General features: G+C 42.6%; 1 protein-coding gene across 1 annotated transcript in view; it reads right to left on the bottom strand.

The window, feature by feature from the left end:
• Positions 1 to 9,535: 9,535 nt before the first annotated feature.
• Positions 9,536 to 12,537, bottom strand: part of DPT (dermatopontin) — a 28,516-nt gene continuing 25,514 nt past the window's right edge. The window contains exon 4 of the mRNA XM_072851364.1: positions 9,536 to 10,935. Coding sequence (XP_072707465.1) covers positions 10,869 to 10,935 — 67 coding nt within the window. The 3' untranslated portion in view covers positions 9,536 to 10,868. The remainder of the gene's footprint in view (positions 10,936 to 12,537) is intronic.

The following is a 12,537-nucleotide window of genomic DNA, read 5'->3' as shown; positions in this document are numbered from 1 at the left end:
GAGCACAATGAAAGTAGTGCTTTGAAAATGTGTGTTAGCATCTCTGTGTGGGGCTTTTAGGAGTATCATCCTGCTCAAAGCTTACAGAGTAATCTTTAGCCTTGTTCTGCAATGTGGCATGGGAGCATAACCCAAGTGACCTACCCTGCTCACATGAAGAGTGGATGGCCAAGCAGGAGCCTCTCAAGTCCCTGGCTAGCACTTTAACCACTGGGCACTCTTTCCATGGAGACTATTCACAGTGGGACTGTTCACGGTGACTTATAAGAGGGTTTTTCATGGGACTAATCACATCTCAGTCCTGCTGTAGATGCTTATTCCCCAGGACTCCCTTATTTTGTGGAGGTTTCTTTCTTACATCCATTCCTTCCCCTCTTTCTTTTCACTGTGAAACAGTCTCTGGCATGACTCAGACATCTTTTTGCCTTGCACAGCATTCAAGACACAAGTTGCAGCTTGAACAGCTTGTTGGAGCATGGTCCTCTAAACAGAATAATGGATTTGTTTCCTCAGTTGAAGGACTTAGCAGGAATCAGTTAAAGGCCTTTGCCCAGGTGAAGCCTGGAAGATGACACAGGTGTTTGTACACTGCACTTTCAACCTGAAAGCCCCTGAAGAAAAATGCAGTTGTAATTCTTTTTGCTAGAATTACCTTCAGGTTTATTATCCTGTGCCCACACAAGCACTATTCAGTTTTTAAGATTTCAGACAATTGACTGCCTCACTAGCAAAGCCTCATTATGAATATTCCTTCTTAATTTGTTTTTAATTGGAGTTTTCACACTTCATCAGTGTAACATTTAAAGAAAACATTAGCTCTCTTCCTACTGTCAGGTTGACTGCACACAATTTTAGGGTATATACTTCTTCTGTCCTTCTCCCTGTCAGCGCTTACGCTATTTTAGGCATGTGCCTGGCTCTGGCATTCAAATCTGTGGCTGAGCTTGGTGTGGGGCATGGGGGACCATGCCCATTGTACCAAGCTGATGCTTATAATGAGGCAGATGTCACCTTCTTATCCTTTCCCATCCCCTATTAATCTCAATTTCTGACAGGTTTTTTCATTGCCCAAGCAGAAATCAGGAAAGTACAGTATCTCATTGTAGGTGAGGAGTGAAGAACACTGTGGATTTGTCTGCGTTGCACACTGCACAGAGTACTACCTAGCAACACCCAAGCTAATGCTAAGCAAACTAGCTAGGATACAGAAATATAACTAATCATGACAGAGTGGGCCATGGTGGGCTAATTTACCTTCCTCGTCTAGAACAGTGTCAAACAGCATTAGGCTTTGTATCAGGAAGATCTAGGTCTCAGCAGAAAGGAAGACCCAATAGTAGAAAATAGTCTGTTTTCTGATGACGGCTATCTCTTAAGCACTAACCATTTTTTATATTTTTTAATTAACCCAACAGGAGAAGCATGATAAAATTCTTAATGCCAAGCTTTGGCCAACTGGAATTAGATTGCTCTAGCAAGTTCATTTCAAGATGGTCCAGTGTGTCAGCACCGCACTGCAGTCTGCTCTCTGTTATGGCTAAGACCCTTGGTGACAAAGGGAGACAAAGGAAAATTCAGAACCAGCATGGGAATTGAGGCATGTCTTCCATGGCCCATCCTTCTCACTCAGGGTGTTTGGCTCTGAAAGCATTTATATCTTGATTTTCTTTAGTTCTGCTCATCCCACACTACATCATTACCCTCCTTGCTTATTTGGCATGGTCCTCCAAGCAACAGACTGAAGCCTGAGTCAATTTTTTAATAGAGCAGGCAGGAGAATAATATCTATTAGTCACTTGCTCTTTCTTTCTTTTTGCTTGATCAAAAGACTTAATTCATTGCTGCTGTAAACTTTCAGCTCACAAAGATGTAACAACAGCTCGTTATCTTTGCAGGTATTCATAAATACATGAGATGAGCAGGTTCTTGGTGTGCTGCGTGAAGAGCTGGCTGAAGGGCAGAGCTCAAAGGGTTGTAGTGAATGGGGCTACATCTGGCTGGTGACCAGTTACCAGCAGTGTTCCTCAGGGTTCAATTCTAGGGCAAGTTCTGTTCAATATTTTTATCAGTGATCTGGATGCAGGAGTTGAATGCACAATTAGCAAGTTTGTTGACGATACCAAATTGGGAGGTGCTGTTGACTCTCTTCAGGGACAACAGGCCTTGCAGAGGCATCCAGATAGACTGGAGCATTGGGCTATGATTAATGGGATGAAATGTAACAAGTCGAAATGCTGGATTCTGCACCTGGGACAGAGTAATGCGGGGACAAGTATAAATTGGGAGAGGAGTGGCTGGAGAGCAGCCCTGCAGAAAGGGATCTGGGGGTGCTGGTCGACAGCAGGCTCAGTATGAGCCATCAGTGTGCCCTGGCAGCCAGGAGGGCAAACTGCATCCTGGGGTGCATTAAAACATAACCAGCTGGTCAAAAGAGGTGATTATCCTGCTGTATTCAGCGTTCATGCAGCCTCACCTTGAGTACTGCGTGCAGTTCTGGGGCTCACATTTTAAGAAGGATGTGAAGGTCCTTGAATGTGTCCAGAGGAGGGCAACAAAGCTGGTGGAAGGGCTGGACGGCATGTCCTCTGAGGAGTGGCTAAGGACTTTGGGCTTGTCTAGTTTGGAGAAGAGGAGGCTGAGGGGCGACCTCGTGGCTCTCTACAGCTTCCTGAGGAGGGGAAGTAGAGAGGGAGGTGCTGATAGGATGCGTGGGAATGGTTCAGAGTTGCACCAGGGGAGGTTTAAACTGGACATTTAGAAGCATTTCTTTACCAAGAGAGTGGTCAAACACTGGAACAGGCTTCCTAGAGAGGTGGTCGATGCCCCAAGTCTGTCAGTGTTTAAGAGGCATTTGGACAATGCCCTTAATTTGCTTTAACTTTTGGTCAGCCCTGAAGTGGTCAGGCAGTTGGACTAGATGATCCTTTTAGGTCCCTTCCAACTGAAAATATTCTATCCTCTCTTCTCCTCTCTTTTCTCCTCTCTCTTCTCCTCTCTCCTCTCTCCCATCCCTGAATAGATTCAGCTAAGTCTGAGAAATCTCTGCCACCCTATTAAGCTGACCATTGGGTGTAGACAGCTGCTAGTATAAGGAAGATACGATAAAAGTAGAGTCATCCCAAATGTCCATTTAGAGAAGAACTCTTGCTATTAGAGAAAAGTTTTTTCAAAGGCACCAGAATAGTGGTTCCTAATGTGTTACGGTTATTTTGTTTTTCAACAACACATGGAGGTCCCACTGGACTGTGTTTAAATATTTGAAATTCCATATGGTGTCAGTGATTTCCCTGTTGATGTTAATGATTTTTGTTGTTTAGTCGTTACAATTGTTACTATGGTGTGAGGGGAAAGAGGGTGAAATGGGCATCTCAGAGGGCTTGACAGGAGCCAGGTCAAACTAGTTAAGTTGTGGAGTGGCTTGTGGCATGCAGCGCTGTTCAAGCAGAGCACAGAGGCTGGATGGAGATGTTGGCAGTGAGATTCCTTGGCCCTGAGCGAGCAGTGTGGCCATGTGCTCAGCTCACACTGAGCAGAAGTTCCACTCTTGCCGAGGAACCCAGCCAATTTGTACTAGCCAGGGGACCAGGAGACAAATTCAGTTTAACAGAAGAAAGTAACAACCTGAAGTCATAACATACATTTCTTGCTAGTAATCCTGCAAATGTGCTGTGTCTATATGAAGTGGGTGCAGAGCACCGATGCTCTCTCAGTCACCATTTCAGATTTGTGCCATGGTGATCTGTGTATTTACTGTATCTGCTGAACAGCTCTTAATTACTCAAAGCCCTTTCTCTCTTGTCTGCTTTGTTAAATAATGCAGAGAGTAACTGCAAATGATAGCTCAGGTTATTGGCCTGTGAATTAATGTTTGCTGGGCTGCAATGTTAAGTGCAGAGTCTGTGATGTGTATGCCATAGTTCCCACCTGCAGCGAAGGCAGCTGTCGGACAGAGGCACCTGGAAAGTAGGTAATGTTGAACCAGCAAAAGAGCAAACTGCAGGTTGTGCTGCTAAAAAGGTTCAGATTTGGCATTTCCAAGTGGTAGAGAAGGATGTTTGCATCAGTCTTGTCTCATGTAGTTCTCTCCCTGGACTGTAGTTAAAGAAAGTGGAGGAGGTGACTTTTTCCAACCCAGTGCAGCACATTCAGCAAATAAAATCCTTGGAAAAATCTCTTCTTGATGCTACAGTCCAGCCTGTGAGCAGTAACAAGTGCAAGTCTGTTACAATTTAGTAACTATTTGATTGCTGATCTTGAATTAATTTTATGGTCACGAGTCAGTTTCTAGCAGAGAAGCGGCGGCAACTAGCATTACTTACGCCCTTTGTTGCTTGCCTCAGCGGTACTGCTGTTAGTGAGCAAGGCAGAGACACTCAGCTATTCTCCTAGACCCCAAAGAGGTCCGACCAGGGGAGGTCAGAAATATGTGACAGAAAAGTGCTCTGTCTGTTATGTGGGTAAGAGTTTTTCCAAGGCCACCTCAAATTTTCCACCAGTGCCAAACTCACTCTGAATAAGTAAAATGAAGATAAATAAAGGAAGAAAGGAACTTTATGTGTAAGATCATGAACAGAGTATATTTATTTATTATAGCAGGATCCCCTGCCTGCTGCTAGCTTAGGACTGAGAAAGATAGTTGAGCTTTCTCCATGTGAGGATGGCTCTATTGCCTCACACAAAGGAGTAGTGCAAACCTTATAAAAATTGATGGAGAGGCTTCTACCGTTATCAGTGGGCTTTGGACCAGGACTTTGGGCAGTGGGGATGTGTATCTGAAATTACACTATGATATGCTGTTTTAAGCTATTGTCTTTTATCATTTTTATGGTGCTGCATGCAGTTAGTTTGTATGTGACTTGACAGGCCAGGCAGGCAGAGGAGATTGCTGCCCCAAAATCTTTCAGTAGCTGTAAGAATAACATGAACACAGGAGAGAGATAGTGAAAGCATGGGAACAGACAGGTTCAGTGCAAAATCACGTGAAACTAGAGGAAGAGAAGCTTGACCACGAAAATGACAGAGGAGAAGCTAGTTGCTTGCCTCCCAGTACCCTGGCTTGGGGCTACCAAGGTGAGACCCACAAAACACCATCTTAGATGCTTTACAAGGCCGTGTTCCCTGCCTCCTAGATGAAAACAGAAGTAAGGGTTGAGAAGGAAAAAAAAACCTGTGAGCTTGCCTGGATGAAAACCAGTGGATGGGAATCACATTCACCCCTGGACGTAGCCGTGGCATATTAGATTTCAGTGGAAGACAAAAGCACTTAATTTTGGATGACTTGTGTAATTATGGGAGTGTTTTTGCTGATAAATATATCCATTTCCAAGTCAAAGCTTGTTCACTTTAACATGGGTCTGAACCCAAGCCAGAGTCTTAAGTAACTTAAAACTTTAAAGTAGCTTGAGCAATGTGTTTATGTTAGCTGAAGCAAAACCTTGTATGCAGCCTCACATAACCATGGAAAGCTAGAAGTTCAGTTCTGGGGCCACATGTTGTGTCAAAGGCCCATTTTGTTTAGTTTGTTGAGAATTTATTTGCTTTTGTTTTTTTCTTGCCTCTTTCTTCATCTGTGATCACACCTCCTCCTTCTACTCACACTTCATTGTTAGCTTATTCCTTCTGTTCTCATCTCTCCATTTTCTTTGGTCAAGGGTTAAGAGCTCCCAACACAGATTAAAAGAATTATATCAACATTATCAGTCGGTTCTGCTTCACTTGGCAAATCCTCTGCTTTTCAAGGATGGTATTTGATATACTGTGCTGGCTTTTTTCTTTGCAAAGTTATTTGGGGAGCTTTCTCCAAATTCTTGAAGTTTTGCTGGTATTAAATTATCCTAGTCATCTCATCTCCTAAGATAGAGGAGCATGCATTTATTTTAAGAAATTACATAATGGCATATTCTTCAGGTGGCTTCATGTCTCTCTTTCACTGTTTTCACTTCAGCTCTTGTCATTCCCCTCAGTTTTCTCTCAGATAGAACCATCTCTTGTGTACCTGTGTCTTCTTCTGTGTTCTGCACAATTTGGGCTGATCTTTTTAGGACCAGGTTCTGCAGTGTGGTGACTTGTCTGGTTCGGGCAAGGCCTGCAGAATTTGATCTGGCATGTAAACTAAAGCTCACATCCTGCAAAAATGTAGCTGTACCTTTTTTTTTTTACATACTGGGATTTATCCTATTGACAAGGCTTTAATGCTAAGCTCAGCAAAACTTCTCTTTATTCTTCTTAAATGATTTAAAGATAACCTAAAGCAGAGTGTTTCCTGGTCTTCATGAGGTTAAGCCAGTTGGATTTTTCAAGTAGAATAGAGTAGAATAAACTATTTCAGTTGGAAGTGATCTACAACGGTCATCTAGTCCAACTGCCTGACCAATTCAGGGCTTTTATGTCTGAGAAAGTGTGAACAGAATGCAGTGCCTTGTCCATCCCTGTGTATCTTGGCACACTCTTTGATTGATTCCCTTTCACTCGAGGTCCAGTTTTTCCAGTCCTCCTTGTAGAGATGCACCAGCTAAGCTAAGATCCTGAAAAGTATTTGGATGCCTGACTCTTGCTTAAGGCTGAACTCCATTGATTTTGGCCGAAGTTCACAAGCTGGATAAGACTGAAATCAATGCTGTTCAAGTATGGAGCTCAGAAAGACAGAGCCAAGCGCGCTGGCTCAGACCCACAGGCACTTGTGCATGTCTTTCATTTTCAGCATGTGGGCAGCCCTGCTGCCTTTTCTAAACTTCTCGATGTGTAGGTCCAGATTACTATGCAGAGCATCAGCTACACACATACCACTGCCCTGAAATAGTGAGGAATAAGGTAGCCGTCCCCTATGTAACTACTGTGTCTTGAAAAGTAAATCTAGGCACAAGCAATGTTTTATGTTTGATAATGTGTTATTAGCAGAACTCTTCCTGCCTACGGTTCACGCCAACAACTCTGGCACAAAGTGCCACTACCAGTGATGTTCATACTCTCTGTTTGCAAACAGTACTGTAGCCTTAAAGATGCAGGCCAGTACAGTAACATGCTGCTGGTGCGATAAACGTGAGCTTGAAATAAAGTTTAAAACCAGAAAAGGGTTCAATGGCTATGAGTCAAGGGTCAAGTCTAAGTAAGTTTTCTTAAGAGCCAACTGGTCTTCTGCCAGGTCTTCTGCTTCATCCACAGACTGCTTTCCCTTCAGCTGTGTTGGCATCTCTCTGCTTAGGTGATGCCATGATTCTCTGCCAGGTTTATCTCGTATTACAAAATCCTGAACGCTGGACTGGAAGAGGTTGAAAGGTCTCTCTTGATTTTACAGGAAATATGCCTTATTTTAGCGTGGCTGTGGGTTTGCTATTTCTTTTTTTAGTCAGTGCTGTGTTGCTAAATCTGATATATTTATCATTAGTCTCATAGTATTTGATGTCCTGTAAAACTAATCCCAGCTCTCATTGTGAAGTGATTAAACAAGAATCTCAGCCTTCACTTAAAAAACACATTTCTAGGCTCAGCATTGTTAAGTAAGTGAAAAATACTGTTTGAAGCACTTGAAAAATACTGAAAGTGAAAAATGTTGAAAAATGTTGGAAGTGCTTATATACTCTGCAAACTGATAAATCAGAATATGTGAAAAAAATAGGGCTCTTTTTTCTACAGAAGTCCCATGGTTTTTAAGTTAATCTTGAGATTTGGGAGGAAGAGCAGTCAAGTCCTTCTCTTTGACTGTTTGGCATTGATAGAATTGTCTGTGTTTTCCCCAATTACTTATGCTGTTCTCTTACTCAAACCTCTCTTCAAGAGGAGTGGATCAAATGGAGGATGTGGGTTTGGTGTAGCACCAGCCTTCACTGAGTTTCAGGTTAAGAGAGACCCACAAAGGGAGTCAGTGTTCGTATTTCTCTTCCCCAGCCAGCCCACCCCACATTTTCTTCTTCACCTTTTTTATTTAGAGTTATAAAAGCTCAAAAGGTTCTCCTTGTTTTTTGAAGTTTGCTGCATTTCCCTTTGTGAATGCAAAGATTACCCTGCCCTAGTTTATCTAAAAAAATCACTGACAACGCTGACAGTATGCCATCTGCAGCCCTTGTAGCATGACTGGGGCAATGCTCAGCATTTACGAAAGAGTGCTTTGCTCTCACATGTTTGAATTCAATCCATACTGTTGTTATTTATTAAATAAATAAGACTTTATTTCCTGATGTTTTATTTATTAAAAAATAAGGGTTTATTTAAAATATTAGGCCTATATGGGACTTCAATAATGCATAGCCTCTGTGTTGGCTCTCAGATCAGGGGTGACTTTTACTCCATATAGTATAAGTGTAGGTGGGGTGCTTCTGTGCCACGGAACACATGAGAATGAAGAAGTGCTGTGGGCTCCCTGTACCGGGCATCTACGCTCAGTTGCACTTGATCTGAATAGGCACAACTCTGTTCGTTTCCCTGCAACGGCATCTGGTTTGTGTTAGCATGAGTGAAAGGTGGTTCAGGTTTGGTAAGGTGTCCTAAGCAGGTTGAAAGGCTCTCTTTTCCAGAATGGCTTTAGGAAAGTCAAAGCAGGCTTGATCAGGTTTTGAAGCCAGTGAACTTTGGCAAAGCAGGCTCATCATCACCTTGCTCTGTGCTGAGGAATTTGGGCTGGAACCTTACCGGCTTTGGAGCAATGTCTTCCCACACACAAAGATTACCTAAACATTAGAAGTGTATGCTACAACTTAGATAAAAACTTAGATAAAAACTAAGTTTGGTTCCTAGCTTTGCTAACTAGCTGTCCTAGGACTTCACAGGAACCACTGTTTCTCTGCCTCAGTTCTGCTTGGGGTTTTTTTGGGCCACATCCCATTTCTGCCTTCCTCCAAGATACATTCTGTTTCCCTCCCACGCCTTTCCTCATCTGAGAATTACTTAACTTTCTGAAGAGGAGTCCTGTGAAATGTATCCTACACAGATGCACTGCTAGGGTGGAGCTGGGAATAGAGCATGGGTGGAAGGAAGTGACTGGGACAGGGATGAGGGAGAAAGGTGGCATATGGGACAATATGACACTGCAGCTCCAGTGGACAAGAGAGCAGAACTGCTCCTTTCCATGCCGCTGTGGGTCTAAATCAGCTTAAGTTGATCTTGCACTGTCCCCTCAGAGGCCTTCATGAGCCTGTGGTGTGCACACAGAATTGAGAGGAGCCTAAGTAGTCAAGATAAAGTTGTATAGGAGATGGGTGTCCATCTACAGCAGGTGTTCCCAGAGATGATCCTTCTGTGCCTAATTATAGTGCCTGGCCTTTTCCATCAACTCCCTGGTGTGAGTGCCTTCTCCTCTGGGGCTCTCTTGTTTGAAGCAATCTTGACTTCCTTTGCCTGTCTACCAGTGTCAGCTAACAAGCTTCTCCAGCTTCCCTAGGCCTCTTGATTTCTCTTTCCTACTGTTACTTACATGTCTCAGCAACTGGCTCTCACAGAAACTCCCTAATCACCATCATGGTCTCTGAGAATGACAGAGGGTTGTGTGCAAATTAATAAGCTAGTGTAAGTAAAATCAAGAAAGAACAAGGCTACAGCAATGCAAAACCTATTATTCTTTTATTGGACAAGTGTAGTTTTAATGCTCACACTTGAGGCTATGCTAGTAAATATGTTAAAAATGCTTGGAACATGGAAACTGACTGGCTGACACCACTGTTTCCTGTGAAGCTTTACAACCTTAAATTGGTACGTGGGGTTATCGTGGCCCTTGAGCCAGCACTGCCAAAGCCACTGCTAAGTTTACCATTGACTTCATCAGCTAAGAAACTGAGCCCTAAATTCTGGCTTGTTCAAGAGCAAAAATCCTACCTCAGATCTTCCTGGAAAAGATCAATAGTCTTTCTTGCTGAATTACAGCTGCACAAGTGCTGTGCAGTCTTGAAACATGGTCAGCTTATCCTTTACAGGGAATGAGATCTGCAAGCTGGAGGAACTGAGGTCACCCAAGTCATTAGCTTTATTTGTCTATTCTAAGCCAAGAATATATTACCAAGGGCAGATGGATGTTGTACAAGCACCCATGGTGGAAACCCAATCCACCTGAAAAGTAGACTCTTGACAAGTGCAGTATACGTATTTACTGAGAGTGCAAGTGGCCTGACCTACTCCTGGATTTGCCCAGAGTAGAGCTCCTGGCTAGTTATGTCATTAGGGACTTTTAAGACAATATAAAAGAGACTCTCAGTAAAGCTGGGTTAGGCTTCTGTTTTTATTGATGAATCTATCTGATTTTTATCAGGTATTGATGTCTTCCAGTGCTGTAAATACCTGGAATTCCCCTGTGCAGGCAGACCTTTGTTGCAATGAAGTTATGCTGAGGGCTGTAACAAGTAACGCCAGATGCAGTATGTCAGAGACCTCCTGATGCCGCTGTCAGCTACTAAAGGCTGAGAAGCTGGTGGGGATCACTGGATTGGTTCCGAGTACAAAGTAGAGACAGGAACGTCTAGTGGATGTTGGAAAGCTTATAGTATGTTTCCACCTCATTTGGAGTGACTCTGCTGGGAAGCAATTTATACAAAGTTGCTATGTGAAAGAAAGTTGTATGTGTTCAGAATGACTATATGTATGTATAAAAAAGGTAACTGCATATGCCATAGACTTGTGTATCATAAACGTGTATGTCATAAGCAATTTTAGTTGGGGGATACAACTGCCAGTGCAGCTTGAAGGAATCCTCCAAAATCACTGTTGCAAGCACGTGGGCTGGCAATTTATTTAATAGCTCCAGAGGGAAAGAACTGTATCTTCAGCAGACTGCTGATGAGCCTTGGTACTTTTTTTGTGAGCCTAATTGCCTTCTCCTGTAATCACTGATCCTCATCCCACCCTGTCCATCCCCAAGCTTTCCAAGTTGGGTACACTCGATCTTTTTAAACATTTTGAAATGGGCAGTCATATTCTGTCATCCTGCAGACAATGAATTTCCACTGACGATCCCTGCATGGAAGAGAGATAAGAGAGAGATATTAGTGAGCCAGAACTGCAGAGGATAAGACTATACAAGTAAGAATAACTTTACACCAGATATTGTGGCAACAAAAACATCTGTCTGCCATTAGCTGACTTTCCTCTGAGTGCTTTGTGTTTTTATGGGCTGGAAGGAGATTAAATATGTCTGATAGTTGTAATTCCTTCACACTCCCTTACAAGGTAAGAAAATCAGCTCTCTGAATAATTAGGTCTCTGAGTATCCTTCAGAAGACAATGACTCTTGATGGTGATCAATCCTAAATTGACTTTAAATCAGTGACCAAGAGGAAAAGGATGGTTCTGTCAAAAGTTATTGTCATGTGACATATTGCTCAGGAATGTGTACCAAGTAAAATATGTGGGTGATTTTCAAGCCATTTCTAAGTGCGGAGTTATCCACACAGCAAAATTCACTCTTTTTTTTGTTTTTCTTTCCACTACTACGTCTTCTAGCTAGTGTCCTTTATTAAAGATGTGAAGGAATCAATAATGAGAGAAATTAAATTCACTTCTCATCTTTGATCTCTGCAATGTGAGGCAGAGTAACGTTTATGAGTGTAAGGAGAGTTTATGCTCTTTCTGGTTTGTGAGTAATTGGATGTCTGTATTCTCTCTCAGGAGAGTGATACGATACCTACCAACAATTTTTAGTAGGAAGCACGGCTGGAGCAGCAGGATTCGACAGTGGAGGCCAGTGATTTAGTGTCCAATAGTTGCAACAGGCTGCAGATTTCCACCTTAGCTTATTGTGTGTTAAATTTTCCCTTGACAAAAACGCATGAGTTCAGAGGATCAAATACTGTCCTCCTATGGAGCAAATGTTCAATTTAGGCTGCTTGGTACCGGCTAACAGGAGTTTAGATCTAAAGTACAGTCCTTGCGGATGGCAGCTGTCATTTAAATTGGTAATGGGTAGGACTCTGAGAGGTTCTGAAAGTTTGGATTCTGCTAATAGTTACCTCCTAAACCTGAGGCATAGGACAGGTAGTGCCGCTGGAGTGGTTCAATAGGAGCTTGCTTTACAAGACCCCTGCACAGTCCTGTTTTTCTGGCGGCCAGCACCAAACAGTGGGGAAACTGGTGCAGAACCTGCTGCCTCTTAGGGATGTGCTGAGACACCTGAGCCCAAATTTTGGTACTAACTGCTCTTATATGGTTTCATTGACTGGGTGACTCTATCCTGGAATAAGGTTATTTTGACTCTTAAGCTCTGTGTAGGTATAAAGCATCTCATTTCAGCTTTCATTAACTGAGGTTTTTTAATTGGAAATTTACTATGCTACTTCACCAGTTTATGCTGAGTGTCATCTGGAACTGGGTCTGTCTCATCAGTAAGTCTGCGTTTAGTTATATAGTGTTTATTTTTTGTTTTCTTTAGGCCTTTTCTAGATTTTTTAAATTGTAGTTGCCTCATAAAACTGTTACCAAAGGTTAATGAAATGCAAGATTCATTTTTAGGTTTATTTTAGCAAGTCCTCATTTGGACTATGTGCATGCTCTTCAAAGACAGTTATTACTCTTTTGGTCACTGAACTACCCAGAGAGACCAAAAAAAAAAGATGACTCATA

This window comes from Ciconia boyciana, chromosome 1 (genome assembly GCF_034638445.1).
Source record: "Ciconia boyciana chromosome 1, ASM3463844v1, whole genome shotgun sequence".
NCBI classification, from domain to species: Eukaryota; Metazoa; Chordata; class Aves; order Ciconiiformes; family Ciconiidae; genus Ciconia; species Ciconia boyciana.
Note: the sequence above shows the minus strand (reverse complement) of the source record. Positions and strands in the feature narration are given on the sequence as shown.